The 21,770-nt window shown below is 40.6% G+C and overlaps 1 protein-coding gene across 1 annotated transcript in view; it reads right to left on the bottom strand.

The window, feature by feature from the left end:
• The window catches only part of LOC132891487 (interleukin-1 receptor type 1-like), a 54,526-nt gene extending 32,980 nt beyond the window's left edge, over nt 1-21,546 (bottom strand). Inside the window, exons 1-5 of the mRNA XM_060929111.1 lie at nt 21,259-21,546; nt 4,328-4,414; nt 3,927-4,176; nt 864-1,044; nt 601-772 (exon numbers count right to left, since the gene is read on the bottom strand). Of these exons, the coding sequence (XP_060785094.1) occupies nt 601-772; nt 864-1,044; nt 3,927-4,176; nt 4,328-4,412 (688 nt within the window). The 5' untranslated portion in view covers nt 4,413-4,414; nt 21,259-21,546. The remainder of the gene's footprint in view (nt 1-600; nt 773-863; nt 1,045-3,926; nt 4,177-4,327; nt 4,415-21,258) is intronic.
• Nucleotides 21,547-21,770: the final 224 nt, after the last annotated feature.

Below are 21,770 nucleotides of genomic sequence, written 5' to 3'. Positions count from 1 at the left end.
CTAATTTATTGTGCTGTTGTTGTGGTAATGCATTTTCAAAACACCATGGGCCTGCTTAACATAAAATAATGAGCATAATGATTTTATATATTTTTTAATTGGGTAATGTGCCATAAAACATTTCAGAATTTGATTTTTTTTTAAACTACATTATGCACACTATCGTCACTCTTTGAAAATATGGCAGTAACCTAAAATCTTAAATGTTTGACCACAGCATATGTATTTTCCACACTTTGCTGCATGTTATGCTTGTTCTTTTTGTGTATCATATACAATATAATATGGCAATAGATCCTAAAAGTGATTGGTTTTTTTGGATCTCATGACACGGTGACTATACTTTCCCCATCTGAATCACACAGGTATTATGCCCAGTCATGATTTTACTGTTTCACTTATTCCTCCATAACTGCACAATAGCTTAGGAATCTAGAATTAGGGTTAATCAATATAAAAAAAAAAAACAGGAGGTGTAGAAATACTAGGAATGAAATAACCTCAGTTAGGTGTCCATTAGTGAAGGCTTAACTAAAGCTAACTGTGTAAGTAACTGCAGTTCACGGTGCATATCAGCAACAGTTTCTGTCTGTTTCTCACCGAAAACCTCACACTCGATGCTCTGTGCAACGACACTGATGACTCCAGTGAGGTTAAAGGTCATCCTGCAGGTATAAATGCCAGTATCATTGGGAGAAACGCTATGGATGTGGAGAAGGAGGTTATTCTTAGCGAAGTTGAACTTAGACCCTTCCTGAAGAAGCTCACAGCCCTGAGAGAGAAAACCAGAGGAAGTGAAGCTTTAAACAGAGGTTATGGTTACTGTGGTGTAACTTAATCTTCTTATTCACACACACACACACCTTGTACCAGCGTATGGAGTAGCTGTTCACTATGCTGATGTAGTCAGTTAAAGGACACCGCAGGTTGTCGTTCACGCGATTCTGTACTCGCTGCACTGCTGCCTGAGGATGGCGACATGTTCCAAACCTTGCCTCTTCTACCACAACAACCCTTACCTGCTTGTAGCACTGCTCTGGAGTTCTGCTCAAAGGGAAGTGCAAGAAAACAAAGCATTATTGACTTTTTACTCAAAGTGTAGTTTTGTTCATTGCTCAAGTTTTACACCGTTGTAAAACATTGTAATCCACTGTGATCTCACAACCAAGCTGCAGGTAAATGGATTTATCAGCACATTGGAAACTGAATTAATTTTTTTTTTGCATAGAACCCTAATAAATCATTCATTTCTTCTTTATTCTTGTCAGTAGTTAGCAGGATTTCCAGCTAGATAATGAGCAATACAATATGTCCACAGTTTGAAAAAACAGATCAAACAAATCACTCCGTTCAAATATTCATGAAAAAAAAATCTGTCCTACACACACACACACACACACACTCTGAGATCACAATTTTTCCCATTCTGATGTTTGAAGTGAACATTAACGGAAGCTTTTAATTTGTATCTGCATGATTTTATGCATTGTGCTGCTGTCAAAGGATTGGCTGATTAAAGAACTGTATAAAATGGTACGGTGGTGTAGTGGTTAGCCCCGTCACCTCACGGCAAGAAGGTTCTGGGTTCGAGCCCAGTGGCCGACGAGGGCTGTTCTGTGTGGAGTTTGCGTGTTCTCCCCGTGGGTGTGCTCCAGTTTCCCCCACAGTTCAAAAAACATGCAGATTACGGTAAGTACAATGGGGCCACTGTAATTGGCGCAAGCTGTAGTAGTTTTCCAGCCATAATGTATGTACATCGTATACTGTATCTCGCTATGGCAAAGCTAATAAAATTAAAATGTTCCCAATAAAGTAGCCAGTGAGTGTATTTTACATACATACATATATATATATATATATATATATATATATATATATATATATATATATATATATAAAATGTATGTATATATATATATATATATATATATATATATATATATATATATAAACTGCTCAAGTATTCAACATACTGTTTCATAGGTTGATAAGATCATGTTTAGCCTGCAATAATGCAAATGTAAAAATACTGTATAATGTAGAAATAAAACAAAAATACAATATAATACAACCCCGATTCCAAAAAAGTTGGGACAAAGTACAAATTGTAAATAAAAACGGAATGCAATAATTTACAAATCTCAAAAACTGATATTGTATTCACAATAGAACATAGACAACATATCAAATGTCGAAAGTGAGACATTTTGAAATTTCATGCCAAATATTGGCTCATTTGAAATTTCATGACAGCAACACATCTCAAAAAAGTTGGGACAGGGGCAATAAGAGGCTGGAAAAGTTAAAGGTACAAAAAAGGAACAGCTGGAGGACCAAATTGCAACTCATTAGGTCAATTGGCAATAGGTCATTAACATGACTGGGTATAAAAAAAGAGCATCCTGGAGTGGCAGTGGCTCTCAGAAGTAAAGATGGGAAGAGGATCACCAATCCCCCTAATTCTGCGCCGACAAATAGCAGAGCAATATCAGAAAGGAGCTCAACAGTGTAAAATTGCAAAGAGTTTGAACATATCATCATCTACCTTACAGTGCATAATATCATCAAAAGATTCAGAGAATCTGGAAGAATCTCTGTGCATACAGGTAAAGGCCGGAAAACCATACTGGTGCCCATGATCTTCGGGCCCTTAGACGGCACTGCATCACATACAGGCATGCTTCTGTATTGGAAATCACAAAATGGGCTCAGGAATATTTCCAGAGAACATTATCTGTGAACACAATTCACCGTGCCATCTGCCGTTGCCAGCTAAATCTCTATAGTTCAAAGAAGAAGCCGTATCTAAACATGATCCAGAAGTGCAGACGTCTTCTCTGGGCCACGGCTCATTATAATGGACTGTGGCAAAGTGGAAAACTGTTCTGTGGTCAGACAAATCAAAATTTGAAGTTCTTTATGAAAATCAGGGACGCCGTGTCATTCGGACTAAAGAGGAGAAGGACGACCCAAGTTGTTATCAGCACTCAGTTCAGAAGCCTGCATCTCTGATGGTATGGGGTTGCATTAGTGCGTGTGGCATGGGCAGCTTACACATCTGGAAAGGCACCATCAATGCTGAAAGGTATATCCAGGTTCTAGAGCAGCATGTGCTCCCATCCAGATGACGTCTCTTTCAAGGAAGACCTTGCATTTTCCAACATGACAATGCCAAACCACATACTGCATCAATTACAGCATCATGGCTGTGCAGAAGAAGGGTCCAGGTACTGAACTGACCAGCTTGCAGTCCAGATCTTTCAGCCATAGAAAACATTTGGCGCATCGTAAAATGGAAGATACGACAAAAAAGACCTAAGACAGTTGAGCAATTACAATCCTACATTAGACAAGAATGGGTTAACATTCCTATCCCTAAACTTGAGCAACTTGTCTCCTCAGTCCCCAGACGTTTACAGACTGTTGTAAAGAGAAAAGGGGATGTCTCACAGTGGTAAACATGGCCTTGTCCCAACTTTTTTGAGATTTGTTGTCATGAAATTTAAAATCACCTATTTTTTCTCTTTAAATGATACATTTTCTCAGTTTAAACATTTGATATGTCATCTATGTTCTATTCTGAATAAAAAATGGAATTTTGAAACTTCCACATCATTGCATTCCGTTTTTATTTACAATTTGTACTTTGTCCCAACTTTTTTGGAATAGGGGTTGTATTTAAAAAAGCTGCGCTTTATAGCTGTGACTTCAGGTAATCAGACACAGGCTGATATGGATGATGCTTTTTTCGCAAATATATTTTGTTTATTGGTGGGCAAAGAGTTTTTCAGTGGAATTGAAACGAATTTTTTTGTTCAAGAAAATTAAATTTTCTTTAAAATGCTGGACAAAGTGTTTTCCCTGGCTGCAAATGCTTTAAGATGAATAACTGAATAATAAACTGGAACTATACAGGGTTTCCATACCTGACGAGGCATAAGTAGTGGCCCTGGTGTTCCATGCTGATGTTGAGGAACAACAGCGAAGCTCCATGTAGTACAATATGGTTCTCTTCTCCTGTGAACTCCAGGCCAGTTCTCTGGTCGTACCATGTCACATTGTAGGGGGTGTTTGAAAAATCTAAAAAGTACTTCACAAATTCACAGTCTAATAATGCCGCCTCATTTGGGACTGCAAACACATGCTCAAATGTTATTCCGTAGTCTATACATACACCTGCATGGGCACACACACACACACACACACAGAGGGTAAATGTAGTTTGGCATCAAAGGTGATCTGCTTTTAAAGAAACTATGACAAGGCTGGAGTGTTTTAGTCTCTGTCACTAAAAGCAACAGCAAATTAAACACACACACTACTTTACCTGCACCTGCAGTTTCATTCTGTGATGCTGCACCAACACTGAAGGTCCAAGCCAAAGTCAACAGAGCAATAAATCCCACAGCCATGTCTGAAAGAGACGGAAAGACAAAGCTCATCACCTCAGCACATCTCAAATCTTCTTCATCATGACTAACACCTCCTGGCTCTGTGTTCAATGTGTTGCTGCTCACTGTGAAACTTAAACTCAGGACAAGAAGCTATTAGAAAGCCGTAAATCATATCTGAAGCCAAGCCCAGAGAAGGCATGGGAAATGTGACTGATTATTTCTCAAGGACAAAAAAGGCAAAAATACAGATTTCACATTCATTTCTAATCCAGCTAATGAATTAATTTGTCTTTTAATCTATTCTCTTTTAGTCTACTGTCATATAATAGGTAGTCCTGAGTAGAGTTTTGTACTTCTTGGTAGTGTACTCAGACCTTACTCAGCTCCACTTTACTGTAATTTTCCTCTCAGTTTTGGCAGAATTTGTACTCTTGCACTAATGCCATGTTGCTTGGAACACACAGAGGGGGATGGAGTAAGGGGAAGTGAGTAAGGATGCTTCGTTCTTCATCTTTATTCTGTCATTCTATCAACCACAAGTTCTTGCTAAATGATATTCCTAAAGACTAGCTCACACACTGCTGAAAAAAAACAACAGAGCCTACTGCTGTGCAGGAACAGTAACAAAGTTAAAATAACAATTTTCACATGTTTAGATTAGACATCACCACCATATTACAAAACAAACCTTAGTTTTGGCATGTATGAAAGTTCCCTCAAAAACTATTTAAAAAAAACCTGACTGGCTTTTGTTTTTAAGCACTAATATATTCTGACTAAATAGAGTTGAATAAAGTCAATTATACATACAGGACATTTGTTTGATGGAATAAAAACATGTATTCTATTCCCTTCTAGTGGGTTTCATTCACTTGGTTTGATAGCATGCAATATTGTTAGCATATTGCTTATCCTACATGTATTACATCACGTTACCCAATGGAGAATGAGCTTTGAATATGGTTTACGATATTGCAGGATTGTCAAGACAACATGATGTCATACGTCGGAGACGTAAAACTTCTGCACTAGTGAGCGACTGTGACAATTTCTAAACAAGCACGGCCACCAGGTTTGCTTCATTAAATATGGAAGATGTTGACAGAATTTTGTTGAACGCTCAAAAGGAATGCGTATGTATAATAATAATAATAATAATAATAATAATAATAATATTGGCTGGCTTTTTTTCGTGGTATATCAGATATATTCCATTCAGCTAGCATAGTATCATGCTAGCTGAATGGAATATATCTGATATGCCACTCAATGCCAGCCAATATTATTTAATTAATACTGTAGTAAAACAGAATATCGAGAAGGCTGTTTCTGGTTCGAGGTCTGATCTGGATTCTGGAACAAATAGAAAACTTGTTACCAGTCAAAAGTTTGGACATGTCTTCTATTTCAAAGTTTGTTCTTTATTTTATTAAAGTCATTTCATGTCTTAAAGTAATGATGGATGTTGTTTCTCCTTACTTACTTGAGCGGTTCCTGACATAATATGAATTACTAGTTGTGGAATAGGGCTATTTACTGTATTTACTATTTACTGTTTGATCTCAAATGCATGAAGAAAGCAAGAAACTCATCTACTAATTAACTTTTGATGAGGGACACCTGTTAATTGGAAAACATTTCAGGTGACTACCTCATGAAGCTGGTTAAGATAATGCCAATGGAGCACTTGCATGTGACGTCACAGCCGATCCAGATTGTGACAGACGCCATCTTGTCGGTCAAACGCCATATTTCCGCCTTCTACTTCTGCTTCTACCTTTTCTTCTGGAAAACCCTACTATATACAATTCTACTACAACGGCTGCGGCTACAAGCTCTCCCTACCTATGCACGTTTATGTTTTTTGTGTGTATTTTTGCGTGTTGTTCGTCTGTACCGGACTTCAATATCCACTACAACCGTATGGACTTACTGGACATTGGTTTCCAGCAGAAAATGACGGTTTGTAGCGATTTCCATTGCATGCACAACATTCTGGACGAGATAGTGAGACCAGCGGGGTCTCCATGGATTGTTATCGGAAGCAAAGCGAAGGAGGCGGCGTCGGGAGTGGAAGCAAAAGCCAGGCTGCAGGCAGAGCCGGCCTGTTGACTAAGCTCAGAAAACAGCCACTCAAACCTCCACTGCTAAGCTTTTACCTCTCCAATGCCAGATCCATGGTAAACAAGACGGACGATTTGGAATTACAGCTGGAATTACCTTATTCTATTCTATAATCGGCTGGTCAGTGCTATACTCAATACTTAAGTGACTTACCCATCCAATGAGGATTGTTATTTTCTTGTTTACAAGATGTCACATCTGAGGGCGGCTGACAAATCCTGAATTTCTGTAAAGATAACTGTGCAGAGATTTATAAGCACGCAGTGCTTCACCACTGAACAGCGAGGGAAAGTTGATGAGGTAATTATACACGTCTGGGTATTCTGCTGGCAGTTCAATATCCACTGACACGGTCGTGAAAACTACGTCCGGTAAGCCATAAGGGTCACTAATCTGTAGATCGTTTATTTTAGACATATATCTAGTTATCTGTTCATTAGAAAAATGAGTCGTGTAGTCCGTCGGTTGAAATTGATCCATTCTGTACATGAGTGCAGCAGTATTCAGCTGTGTTTTTTACCGACAAGATGGCAGCTGTGTACTTTCCGGTCATGTGACTGCAAGATCTCTATAGTGTGCAAAGCGTCATCAAGGTAAATGCTGGATACTTTGAAGAATCTAAACTATCAAACTTCTTTTAACATGTTTTTATTTACCACATAATTCCATATACATTCCAAATGTTGTTTCATAGTTTTGATGTCTTCACTATTGTTCTACAAAGTAGAAAATAGTCAAAATACAGAAAAACCTATCAATGAGAATGACGTGTCCAAACTTTTGCCTGGTACTGTATTATGGGAATTGGAAATTTTGCATAAAAAAGAGACATTACTGTTTTTTTTTTCTTGATTATGACTGACTTTGGGCTGTATTCCCTCAATATTATCAACATGTGGACATCCCCACCCATGATAAGAACACACTGGACCATGTTTACAGCAACATATGCGGTGCATACAGAGCCGCCCCCCGCCCCCACTTCGGACACTCGGACCACATCTCTTTCTTCCTGTATCTGGACTACAGACAAAGACTAAAACAAACAAATCTTTTCACCAAACAAGTCAAACTCTGGAGCCCAGAGACTGAGAGCACCCTTCAGGACTGTTTTGCTCGGACAGACTGGGATGTGTTTAAAGCTGCAGCCACCTTGGAGGACTCTTCTGTCAGTATGCAGGACTATGCTGAGTATGTGACTGGGCACATCAGTGCATGTGTCTGCAACATTGTGCCCACCATACAGATCAGGAAGTTCCCCAACCAAAAGCCCTGGGTAAACAGTCAGGTACAATGCATGCTGCGTGCTCGCTCTCTTGCATTTAGATCAGACAATGAGACGGAGTATAAAGCGGCGAAGTACGGACTGAGGAAAGACATTACAGCGGCCAAGAGGCAGTACAGAGAGAAGCTGGACAGCTTTTATTCTACTGCTGACCCCGGGCGAATGTGGCAAGGCCTGCAGCACATCACAGACTACAGGACCACCACCAGCACCATCAGCTCCACAGACAGCCTGCCGGATGACCTCAACACTTTCTACACCCGCTTTGGGAACACCAGCTACAGCACAGAGAGGAGGCACACACACCCGGACCACCCAACCCCCCTCCCCCCCACCAACAGTCTCATCAGGCCAGGTACACAAAGCTCTGAGGAGGATCAACCCCAGGAAGGCAGCAGGACCAGACAACATCCCTGGGTGGGCCCTCAGAGTATGTGCCAATGAGCTGGCTGATGTTTTCACCACCATCTTCAACCTTTCCCTCAGCCAGAGCACTGTTCCCTCCTGCTTCAAGACCACAACCATCGTTCCTCTTCCCAAGAAGAGCCCACTCACCTGTCTGAATGATTACAGACCGATAGCACTCATTCCAGTCATCTCAAAGTGCTTTGAGAGAGTGGTACTGGCCCACATTCAGAACAGCATACTGGAAACCCTGGACCCTCTGCAGTATGCCTACGGGCCCAACAGGTCCATCTCAGATGCCATCGCTGCTGCCCTCCATTATGCCCTCTCCCACCTGGAAAACAGACTCTTACATCAGGATGCTCTTTGTTGACTACAGCTCTGCCTTCAACACAGTCATCCCCCACAAACTCATCCATAAACTGTTCACACTTGGTTTGCACCCCACCCTCTGTGACTGGCTCATCGACTTTCTGACTGGCAGGCCCCAGACTGTCAGGATTGGTAATAGGACTTCATCCAGCATCATCACAAACATTGGCACCCCACAGGGATGCGTCCTCAGCCCCATCCTCTACACTCTGTTCACCCATGACTGTGTCGCCTCCCACAAGGACAACGTCATCCTGAAGTTTGCAGATGACACTGCAGTGATAGGACGCATCACTGGCGGTGACGAAACGGCCTACAAGAGGGAGGTGGCCAGTCTGGTGTCATGGTGTGAGGACAACAACCTCACCCTCAACACGGACAAGATGAAGGAGATGATAGTGGACAAGCGGAAGGAGAGGAGACCTCATCGGCCACTGTTCATCTGGGAGCTTGAGGTGGAGAGGGTGAGCAGCTTCAAATACCTGGGTGTTCACATCAGTGAGGATCTCACATGGACACTTAACACCACACAGCCGGTTAGGAAGGCTCAACAGCGACTGTACTTTCTGAGGAGGCTGAGTAAGTTTGGTATGCCACCCAAGATCCTCAGCAACTTCTACAGCTGCATGATTGAGAGCATCCTGACCAACTGCATCACTGTGTGGTACGGCAGCACTACGGCTATGAACCGCAAACGCCTGCAGAGAGTGGTGAAGACTGCTGAGAGGATCACCAAAACGCCACTGCCCTCTCTGCAGAGCATCTACCGGTACCACCACAGAGTCCACAGGAGAGCTGCCTCCATCCTCAAAGACTCCACCCACCCCCAGCACGGACTGTTCATACTCCTACCCTCAGGCCAGAGGTACAGAAGTGTGAAATGTAAGACCGTCAGACTAAAGAACTCTTTCTTTCCCTCTGCCATCAGACTCCTGAACAGCTGAGAGGAGTCTATAACCATGGATTACCTCCCTGTAAACTGTCCTTGACTGGTTACATTTGTTTGCACATTACTGCCCTTTTTGATGCTGTTCCTTGACTGTTTACATCTGATTACATTGTTTGCACATATTTGCACATTACTGCCATTTTGCTGCTCTTTCCTTGACTGTTTACATCTGGTTACATTGTTTGCACATTCGCACATTACTGCCCTTCTGCTGTTACGTCTGATCATTGATCATTTTTGTATTACACTACCTATTTTGCACTACATTTACCTTCATTTTGTACTACACTGGGTGTTTTTGTTGCTTTTGCGTTTCTTTGCCTTTATTTTTGCACTATATTGCCTTTACTTTGTTTTACTTCTTCTGCTTATTTATTTATTTGTAATTGGCATTCATGGTGGACAGCAAACTAAGAATTTCATTGTGCAAGTGGACATGTCCTTCCTGTGCATATGACAAACACTTTGCACTTGAACTTTGTATTACAGTAACAATGTAAGTGATTTTGTTTGAAGTATCAGTATTAGAAAAGAAAAAGTGGTATCACTTTCTACCATCTCTACTTCTGACTGCTTCATCAGCATGATGTGTTCAGGATTAATTCAGTATGGCTATGTTTAAGCTAAACACTCTCAGTAGTTAAGTTTCTCAGAAGGTTATGAGTTTAAGTCCCAGAACCACTACAGTGCCATTGTTTTGTGTTATTTTTTTTTAACTTGAGTCCATGGACTGACTTCTCATGCTACGGTACATGTCTGATATACAGTTTTTTCTTCTACACTAAATCCTATTTGTCACAAGGAAGAGAAAATAAAGATGTCCGCCTGTTTATAAAGTGAATAATGGTCAGTTTCACCTGATGCTTAATGAATAGTTTTAACTGCATTTTCCAGACACAGGGAATTCCACAGGACATATCTTCTCTCAAACTTAGACTAGACTTGAATTTTTCCTCAATATTTTCTCTTTGGATATCAGGAGAACAGATATGAGAATTTAATTTCTAAAAAGTGTCAGGGGGCAGTTGGGGCTTTGGGTGGATAGTTGAGGCCTTCATGTTTCTCACAGCTCTTGCTGATTCACTCAGGAGTTGAAATGAGTCAGAGATTTTAATGGAGTTCTGTGAAGTGATTTACTGTAACAGCATTTAGAGCATTTCGGACAGTCACATGGAGAATCTCTGAATCAGAAACACGGGGTAAAAAAAACAAACAAAAAAGTCTGTTATAATCATAATTCCACAGACATCCTACCTTCTCCCCAGAGTAAATAAAAATTATTTTAAGAGAACATTTAACACTGTTTCCTCAAAGGCATATCCTCGTTATGAATAATGGCCTTCTGGTTAAAAGTAAGAGCAATTCATTAAAAATAAACAAATTAATTAATTAATTAATTAATGTTTGCTTAGTAGCAAATACTGCTTGCATTGATTGCTGTTTATGAGATAAATAGAATCAGGTACACAGCAGACTTTGAACCCTGATGTATGTAAATATTTACTGTAGATGATGAGTGGTTTTGCTGCAAAACCCAAAGGTCAAGATGAACCTCTGGCTTTGAGAACACACGCAAATGTCAGTCCACTCGTATTTCATAGGTCTGGGATTATTTGTGACCATTTGACTTCTGCTTATTCCAGACATCTTTCTTATCCTCCTAGAGATTAATATTTTTACATGGGAACAAAAATATGGATTTAATCATGCGATCATGTAAATCATATTAAATAAGTGCAATGTGATAGACAACAGACTTTTATCTTCTGGGAACATATTTATGTTCTTAGGCTGGATGCCAAGAGTGTTTCTCAGAAATGCTGCTCCACTAAGTCCAGAGCTTTCCCTTTTTATTGACAGTTGAGAAAAAAAAAAAAGTTTACCCCCTTGGGTTTTTGAAGAGTTTTTCTTTTTTATGCCTCCGCCACCATAAGGTGCAGGAGGCATTATGTTTTCGGGTTGTCCGTCTGTCCGTCCGTGCGTGCGTGCATGCGTCCGTGCGTGCGTGCGTCCGTCCGTGCGTGCGTCCGTCCCGAAACCTTGTGAACGCGATATCTCAAAGGCTAATGAAAGGAATTTCACCAAACGTTCACCATTTGTGCGCTTTGGGACAAACATGAACTGCTTAGATTTTGAGATCAAAAGGTCTAGGGTCAAGGTCACTGTGAGATCAAATGTCTGTCCGAAAACCTTGTGAACACAATATCTCCAAGGCAGATGACAGGAATTTCACCAAACTTTCACCATTTGTGCATTTGGAGACAAAGATAAACTGATTAGATTTTGAGATCAAAAGATCTAAGATCAAGGTCACTGTGAGGTCAAATGCCTGTCCGAAAACCTTGTGAACACAACGTCTCCAAGGTTAATACAAGTAATTTCACCAGGTCAAGATTATTGTGAGGTCAAATGTCCATCCCCAAATCACAACTTAATAAGGCGTGTAGTCTACCAGGCGGAGGCATCCCCATCAACGCCGTTGGCGTCGAGTTCTATCTTTGAGGAAATGTTAATGTTCTCGTTTTGCACTTTACCTTAAAAAAAGAATTGTATGATCTGAGAAAAAAAAGGGTTGAATCCTGCAACAGTGCATATAAGGCAAAATAGTTTTGCCATGAGCATCTCAGTCTGCAATCAGACTGTGAGACATCTCAGTTACAGAGAGAGAGTGTTCAGGACGAGTGGACAATCTGGCAAAGGGAAGAAGCTGCTCAGATGATATGAAAGAGGTTTGAGGCAGTTATGTCGGCAAAGAATGAGCAAACACATTGTGAAACCAAACTTACCAATGTCCTGCTGCAATTAATTATCTTATTATTCTTTGTATACTCTAGTATCCAAGGGAGATACAACTTGTTGCATTCACTTGTATTACAGAACACTGTGCCTGCTTTGCATAAGATGATGAAATACATTTGTGCATTATTCTCAATTATCTTTCACATTACACCCTCAAATCAAAATCCAATAAGACACTAAGATCTATCCAAAAAATAAAAAATAAAACCACAGGCTCTTGCAGGATCTCAACTTTCTGTTGTTGTTCCTAGTTCTGAAGGAGACAGTTGGCTCAATAAGGCTTCCACAATATACAAACCTTATCAGGATTACACTTTCATGGTTCAAATGAGCCAACAAATTCAGGTGGAGCTTTAACCAGTGTCCATGAGTGAGTTTTATTATTACGTTATAGGCCATATCACAAACAGTGTGTGACCACATCATCACTATGCTGTCCATATTGTACCATCTTCCATCATCACTAACTGACAAATATCCAAAATGATAAAACATTTGGTTTCTGTTTGATATTGAAACTATTTCTCGAAACATCATACATCAGTCCTGTTGAATTCACAAATCTGGTCAGAAGGTGAGATGGTTGCTACAGTAACAGCTCATTCACAGGGACTTGTATAGTAGACAGTCCACTAGTAATAAACAGATTTAAAACATACTGTGATTTTGCAAAGAAAAATGTATCATCATTCATATGGTGAAGCCTTCTGTCACGAGATACTCTATTTATTTCACATTTAAAATTTGGATGTGAATCCACACTGACCTTCCAACTGTACTTGCTTCAGCTGTAATGTCAATACTTTTTTATAATATGGAATACAAAAAAAAAGTTTGTTTAACCAAAGGTCAAAAATAACTATTTTTGTGCTGAAGTAATCTATAATGTAAATGGAGATGTGAGTATCCATCTTATAGTGGAAGTAAATTTGCTTAATTCAGCAGAAATGTGAAAAGATGAACATGAAAACAGGACCTGAGAACAAGAGAGCAAAGATTTGATGTCTTCATTAAACAAGGAAGTGGTGAAACAGCAGCAAGTTCACAAAAAATTTCACCATGAAATTGCTGAACAGTACAGAACATACAGAATAGTCACGGAGTCTCTTTCCTGCAGAATGGATGGCTCTGCTGATGTGGTGTACGAGTTTAAGATTCAACTGAGAAATTTAGGATTTATTGGTTTGCTCTTGGGGCGGCATGATGGTGTAGTGGTTAGCACGGTCACCTCACAGCAAGAAGGTTCTGGATTCGAGCCCAGTGGCTGGCGGGGGTCTTTCTGTATGGAGCTTGTATGTTCTCTCCATATCTGCGTGGGTTTCCTCTGGGTGCTCCAGTTTCCCCCACAGTCCAAAGACATACAGGTTAGGCTAATTGGTGGCTCTAAATTGACCGTAGGTGTGAATGGGTGTCTCTATGTGTCAGCCCTGTGATGATCTGGCAACTTGTCCAGGGTGTACCCTGCCTCTCGACCATAGTCAGCTGGCACAGGCTCCAGCTTGCCTGCAACCCTGCACAGGATAAGCGGTTATGGATAATGGATGGATGATTTGATCCTGATTCGCAAAAGCAAAATATCCTTGACAGCACAATATAAGGCTTTAATGATGACATTATGTCTTAGGGATGAACGTTTCAGATTTCAGGAAGTTTCGTTGGCTCTGATTTTTTGTAAACCACATCCGATGTCGCTAATACAGCTTCTGCACATGAGTATAATGCAATATCAGAGCATGTGCCAACACTGAGTATTGAAGCAGGATTATATTAATCTGGACTTACTCTAAAAACACCGAGTAAGAAATGTAGAAGGATTATGAGTCACTAGCTGTAATCAAAAGAAGACTGAAGTCCTACCTCGTCACTAAACCTTTAAATGAACACTAATTATAGAAAAGCTTCAACTTGAAGCGGGTTCGTTTTTTTCTGCACCAACAAATACTTTTCATGAACATGGTTTTAGCTTGATAGTATTCTTAGACGTTGATGCATTTGCACTAGCAAGAGGATATTTTTTAGACTGAGGTACAAGCACTTCTGGATAAGATAGTCTGCTTAATGCTGTAAATGTAAATGTGTGATGTCAGACCTTGATTATAGACTACTGTTGCAGTGATGACGAATGTTAAAGTCCCCAATGCTCATGCAAATCAACCATAAATAATCTGGCAACTAGTTTATTTTTTTGTATCTCATTCCACAGAAGGAAAATTGCCAATTTAATCAAGGAAATAATAAATAATAAGCAACGCACATACTCTTTTTACAACCCCGATTCCAAAAAAGTTGGGACAAAATACAAATTGTAAATAAAAACAGAATACAATGATGTGGAAGTTTAAAAATTCCATATTTTATTCAGAATAGAACATAGATGACATATCAAATGTTTAAACTGAGAAAATGTATCTAAAGAGAAAAAATAGGTGATTTTAAATTTCATGACAACACATCTCAAAAAAGTTGGGACAAGGCCATGTTTACCACTGTGAGACATCCCCTTTTCTCTTTACAACAGTCTGTAAACGTCTGGGGACTGAGGAGACAAGTTGCTCAAGTTTAGGGATAGGAATGTTAATCCATTCTTGTCTAATGTAGGATTCTAGTTGCTCAACTGTCTTAGGTATTTTTTGTCGTATCTTCCGTTTTATGATGCGCCAAATGTTTTCTATGGGTGAAAGATCTGGACTGCAAGCTGGCCAGTTCAGTACCCAGACCCTTCTTCTACGCAGCCATGATGCTGTAATTGATGCAGTATGTGGTTTGGCATTGTCATGTTGGAAAATGCAAGGTCTTCCTTGAAAGAGACGTCATCTGGATGGGAGCATATGTTGCTCTAGAACCTGGATATACCTTTCAGCGTTGATGGTGTCTTTCCAGATGTGTAAGCTGCCCATGCCACACGCACTAATGCAACCCCATACCATCAGAGATGCAGGCTTCTGAACTGAGCGCTGATAACAACTTGGGTCGTCCTTCTCCTCTTTAGTCCGAATGACACGGCGTCCCTGATTTCCATAAAGAACTTCAAATTTTGATTCGTTTGACCACAGAACAGTTTTCCACTTTGCCACAGTCCATTTTAAATGAACCTTGGCCCAGAGAAGACATCTGCGCTTCTGGATCATGTTTAGATATGGCTTCTTCTTTGAACTATAGAGTTTTAGCTGGCAACGGCGGATGGCACGGTGAATTGTGTTCACAGATAATGTTCCCTGGAAATATTCCTGAGCCCATATTGTGATTTCCAATACAGAAGCATGCCTGTATGTGATGCAGTGCCGTCTAAGGGGCTGAAGATCACGGGCACCCAGTATGGTTTTCCAGCCTTGACCCTTACACACAGAGATTCTTCCGGATTCTCTGAATCTTTTGATGATATTATGCACTGTAGATGATGATATGTTCAAACTCTTTGCAATTTTACACTGTCAAACTCCTTTCTGATATTGCTTCACTATTTGTCGGCGCAGAATTAGGGGGATTGGTGATTCTCTTCCCATGTTTACTTCTGAGAGCCGCTGCCACTCCAAGATGCTCTTTTTATACCCAGTCATGTTAATGACCTATTGCCAATTGACCTAATGAGTTGCAATTTGGTCCTCCAGTTGTTCCTTTTTTGTACCTTTAACTTTTCCAGCCTCTTATTGCCCCTGTCCCATCTTTTTTGAGATGTGTTGCTGTCATGAAATTTCAAATGAGCCAATATTTTGCATGAAATTTCAAAATGTCTCACTTTCGACATTTGGTATGTTGTCTATGTTCTATTGTGAATACAATATCAGTTTTTGGGATTTGTAAATTATTGCATTCTGTTTTTATTTACAATTTGTACTTTGTCCCAACTTTTTTGGAATCAGGGTTGTATCTACACAGCAAAATTCCCAGTGTTGAATTAACACCCAGAGTGTTGATTTGAGACCCTACTGTGTTTATATATGTCCAATTGGACACAAATTAACTCTGAAAATGTTAATTCAACACTGAGGAATTTGCTGTGTACATGCATGGATGTAAATGGATTTAAATCAAAAATTATTCCAGGCAATCACCTGGATTTCATTTGATCGGTTTCCATCAGTCAAGAAGCTGCTGATCTCCTTAAGGGTCTGTCACCTTTCAATTAAATCAAGAGGTATTGAGTCTATTATACAAACTTTCATTTTTCTTCCCTTAGCTTGTTGGAAACTTGAGCAATTTTGAGCATGTGCTTTGTTCAGGACAGAAACTTTCCATGAAATCATCTCTTTTTAAGGTTTATTCTAAGTTGACTTGTTATATAATGCTCTCATTTCATCTGAGAATATTAAAAAATTCAACCAGACATTTCCTATTTCCTGTTTTCCCATGTCCTCCCTCAAGAGATGCACCAGAAATATCATGAACTGCATCATCCTTTAACTTTCAATTTACACTCCCATCCCCAGCAACAGCAAAAGTGCAATGACAGAAAGCAGACTAAGATCTACTACAGCGTTCAGTTATCTAGCTTTATCAGCAGTTATGAGATGAGCTGCTCAAAATCTGTAATAAATATTCTTTAGTGAGGATTGATATGGGATAATTATGGCCTGCTGTACACACACCAGTAAACTTATCCAAAAAGTTCTGTGTGAGTCAATGATCCATGTAAATGACCGCACAGAAAAAAACCCAGCATTCACTTCAGATCAGCGGAACATACCGGGTCTTGGTAGTTTTCCACTTTTCCTAAACCACTACTAATCTTGAGTTGGATCAGAAATTCATTTCAATAATCAGCAGCCCTAAGAGTGAAAATGAGCGATGAGCACACAGACATACACGTCTTGATCATAAACGCATATTTTATATCACCACCACAGAAAAAGTTTTCAGCTTGCTTCCACAAATCACACAACCATCCTTGTTGCTAAATAGCTATCAATGTATGAAGACTAACTCATGCTTCCTCGGAGACATGTGAAGCCAGCAGATCTTTCCAAACTGCTGCTCATATAATGTTACGTGCCTGCTGCTCACACACAGATGAGACGCTATACCTGCCTGAAGTACGTATATCTGCAACTTTAGAACACCTTATAATCACAAGTGTGGTGTAATTGTGGAATATGTAGAGTGGTCAAATACACTTCCCAGAGTCGTCTTCTCATGTATGAGAATTAATTACGGACCGCGAACAGTCGAGTGGTCTCCTGGGAACTAATGCTGTCTGCAACACATAATACACAGCCCTCAAACCAAAACTTTTCCCTGTCAAAAATAAGACATCAAAATAAAGACTTTTGCTTGCAATGGTTGAGTCGGTGAACTTAAAAGCACAAGCTTTTCCAGACTAATATTTTAAGATAAAGGAAAATTAATAGTAAAAATGTCTGAAGGTTTAATAATAGAATATTACTTGCCTTGGGGATAACATGTAGGTGTGAGACAGCTGGTGAACCAGCACTATGTGTGAACCAACAAGGCAGTTATTATATGCAGAAGTGTAAAAAAACAAGCTATCTAGAAAAGACATCTCTCAGAAACCAAATGCATTTTTAGAAGTGAATCAGAAGAGGAAGAACTAGAGAGCTTTCATTCAAATGACTCATGATTCAGTGTGTCCAAGTACACAGTGTGACTGATGGCCAAACACCAAGCTGCGTCAGAGTGAGAGAAAATAAAGCCAGGACAATACAGATGTTTATATAAGAGTCTGAGTGAACAGCCAAACATTTCCTAAACCATTCTGAATCTGTGTTCGGTAAATGATCTAAACCAGTGGTTCTCAAACTGTGGTACGCGTACCACCGGTGGTACGCGAGCGCTCTCTGGTGGTACGCGGGGGAAAGTCATATTTTCGCATTAACATTTTCAGCTAAAAAAAAAAAAACCTGAAACATACAGTGCGTAATAAATACAACGTTTCAAAAGAAATGTGTAGCTACGTGTGAGAATGTGAAAAATTATGTCTGGCTTTTACATTTTTGTGGCAATGCAAGTCTTCAGGATTCTTTTTTTTTTCCTTTTTTTGTGCTGAGATGTTTGATGTTTCACATATCTTCTGCTGAGAAAAAAAGACTTGATGTTTGTGTTATTTGTGGGCCAGATTAGGAGCATAATTTTGTAGAGGTCGAATATGTACTGTATGGCTCTGTGCCATTTTCATTCAGTTGCAATTTGAGTGTGTATTGCGCTGTGTATGTAGGAGTATGTGAGAATTGTTGGACAGAGTTGTAAATGTCTGATTCGGTGTTAACAGCTATCAATAAATAACCATAATAAGGAATAAACATCTCTCCTGTGTGGCTGAAGCTAATAGGGAAAGCCTATGCTGCTATATTATAATGTTGGTCATCATGGTGGTACTCAGAGAGCTCAATATTTTCTCAGGTGGTACAGAGTATAAAAAGTTTGAGAACCACTGATCTAAACAGTAGTGTGTTCAGTGTTCATGGGGTTTTACTAACCCAACAGAACAGAACCAACTTGCCTGCAAATGAGAAATGTCCTTTATTTGCCAGCATTTAACACACCGATGAAAAAGGATGACTCAGTTTAATATGTTCTGTGCTTGTACCATGAATGCTGAAATCATATTATGCATATCAGTAAATTAGTCATGTTCAGGTTTGGAGGAGTTCTGGTTCAGCGTCTTGGCTGAAATTGCTGATGAGCTAAAATTCTACTAGAAATCCACTGACTATCTTTTTCCAAAAGTCTGACTAATTCAGTTGTGTGCACGCACACACACACACACACACACACACATACACCTCAGGTCAATTCAGCATTGCCATTCTGCCTACCTGCATGTTTTTCCCTTACCTCCCCAGACATGGGGAGAACAAGTGAACTGCCACATCGACAGTAGGAACCTGAGCTCAGTATCGAACCCAGGACCCTGGAGGTGTGAGGTGGTAATGCAGCCCACAACACCACTGTGCTGAACATCCATCCATTATACGTAATCGCTTATCCTGTGCAGTGTCACAGGCAAGCTGGAGCCTGTCCCAGCTGACTATGGGCGAGAGGCGGTGTACACCTTGGACAAGTTGCCAGATCATCACAGGGCTGACACATACTGTAGAGACAAACAACCATTCACACTTACATTCACACCTACAGTCAATTTAGAGCCACCAATTAACCTAACCTGCATGTCTTTGGACTGTGGGGGAAACCAGAGCACCCAGAGGAAACCCACACAGACACGGGGAGAACATGCAAACTCCACACAGAAAGGCCCCTGTCAGCCACTCGGCTTGAACCCAGAACCTTCTTGCTGTGAGGCGACAATACTAACCACTACACCACCGTGCCGCCTGTGATGAACATGTTATTAATAATTAGATACATTGTCAAAATGTCAAAGTTCAGAAAGTGAACTTTGCCTCCATTACAATAGGCACGGAGTAATGTGTCATCATGATCACTTCAAGAAGGAAAGGAAAGCAGATTCTGATTGTCACTAAACTCATGAGGGCAAACTTCAGTCCTGGAGAGATGGAGTGCAGCACTGCCCCATAGTTTGATGATTGTGATTTCCCCCTTTAAACTTGTGTGTGTGTGTCTCATTTCATCTCATTATCTCTAGCCGCTTTATCCTTCTACAGGGTCGCAGGCAAGCTGGAGACTATCCCAGCTGACTACGGGCGAAAGGCGGGGCACACCCTGGACAAGTCGCCAGGTCATCACAGGGCTGACACATAGACACAGACAACCATTCACACTCACATTCACACCTACGGTCAATTTAGAGTCACCAGTTAACCTAACCTCCATGTCTTTGGACTGTGGGGGAAAACGGAGCATCCAGAGGAAACCCACGCGGACACGGGGAGAACATGCAAACTCCGCACAGAAAGGCCCTCACCGGCCACGGGGCTCGAACCCGGACCTTCTTACTGTGAGGCAACAGCGCTAACCACTACACCACCGTGCCACCCTGTGTGTGTGTGTGTGTGTGTTCGCAGTAAATTATATATCTGTTCTGCACTCTATTCCTCCAGGATTGCACATGAATGACCCTGTTATAGATGTTGTATCTTTGTATTTCTTTTATCTCCACCAATTTTGTTGGAGGTGATTATGTTTTCACCTTCATTTGTTTGTCTGTTTGTTCCCAATGTAACTCAAAAAGTAGTGGACGGATTTGGATGAAATTTGGAGTAAAGGTGCGCTATGGGCCAAGGAACAAATTGATTTGATTTTGATGCAAATCCAGATATGTATGAGGATCCAGGATCCAGATATATATACAGATCCAGGATTTTTTTTTTTTTGTCTGTTCCCAACGTAACTCAAAAAAGCGGTGACTGGATTTTGATGAAATTTGGAGGAAAGGTGTGCCATGGGCCAAAGAACAATTGATTCGATTCTGATGCAAATCCGGATATGTATGTAAACATGGTAAACATCTGTATATTCTAATATGTGGTTTGGTGGAGGTATACACTCTACCAAGTGCCCTTCTAGTTTGTATTTGTATTATTCCCAATGAGCTAATAACCTGATGTTAAATGAGTGAGGACTCCTTGGAGTGTGACATCCCTGATTTACTGTCATACACAACTCTGGATAATTCTGCACCACCCAGGCAGTGTTGCCAGATACTGCTGACATTTTCCAGCCCAAAATATGTTCAAAACCCGCCAAAATGCACTTGAAGCCGCCCAACTTGGGCGGGAAACCGCCCAATCTGGCAACACTGCACCCAGGGCAGGCTTTTTATTATTACTGCTGTATTACTATTACTATTATAAACTTATTTGTTTATTCGTATCTGTTTGCATAGGTTTATCTTAGTACATAATATTCAGGATGTTCATCATACTGAGAATCCCAGTTGCCCTGCAAATAGACTTCCTGTCACAATTTCACACGCTATACGCACACACACACACACACAGAGAGAGAGAGAGAGAGAGAGAGAGAGAGCACGCATCAATAGAAATAAATCCCCTCACCTCTGATATTCCAGCTGTTTCTGCCGCTGTTTCGTTCCCAGTTTCTGGAGAGAGAGTTTTATAAACTTACAGGAGCACTAACCCGTCCATAAATGCACTGTGAAGAAGGTGTAAACACTCGGTTTCCAGCAGAAGTCATCTCCCCGACACACACTCACCACTTCTCCATACTCACAGGAACATCTAAGAAGTTCAGTGTTGCAATTTCCTCCCCAGGGTTGGGCGCCTTTCCTCCTCATCTTGCGCAATGTACCGGCTTGTAGCAGGCGATTTCTACTTCTCCTCCCATTCTCCGTGTGTCAGGCGAGTCAACCAGCACTTTCACTACACTTTCCAGGGGCGGATCGAGGAAAATGGGAAGACGGGGGCGGCACCCAGTAAGGCCGGGGGTCCGGCTCTGCAGTTTTTAAATGGCCGGAGATGCATTTTGAGCTGTCAGAGACGTTGTAAATGAAATCTCTTAAAGAAAATCACCATATCAAAAATATATTTTATTAGTCACTGAAAATAAT

The sequence above is a fragment of the Neoarius graeffei genome, chromosome 9, assembly GCF_027579695.1.
Source record: "Neoarius graeffei isolate fNeoGra1 chromosome 9, fNeoGra1.pri, whole genome shotgun sequence".
NCBI lineage: Eukaryota > Metazoa > Chordata > Actinopteri > Siluriformes > Ariidae > Neoarius > Neoarius graeffei.
The sequence above is the reverse complement of the archived record's forward strand: the minus strand, read 5'-3'. Positions and strand labels throughout refer to the sequence as shown.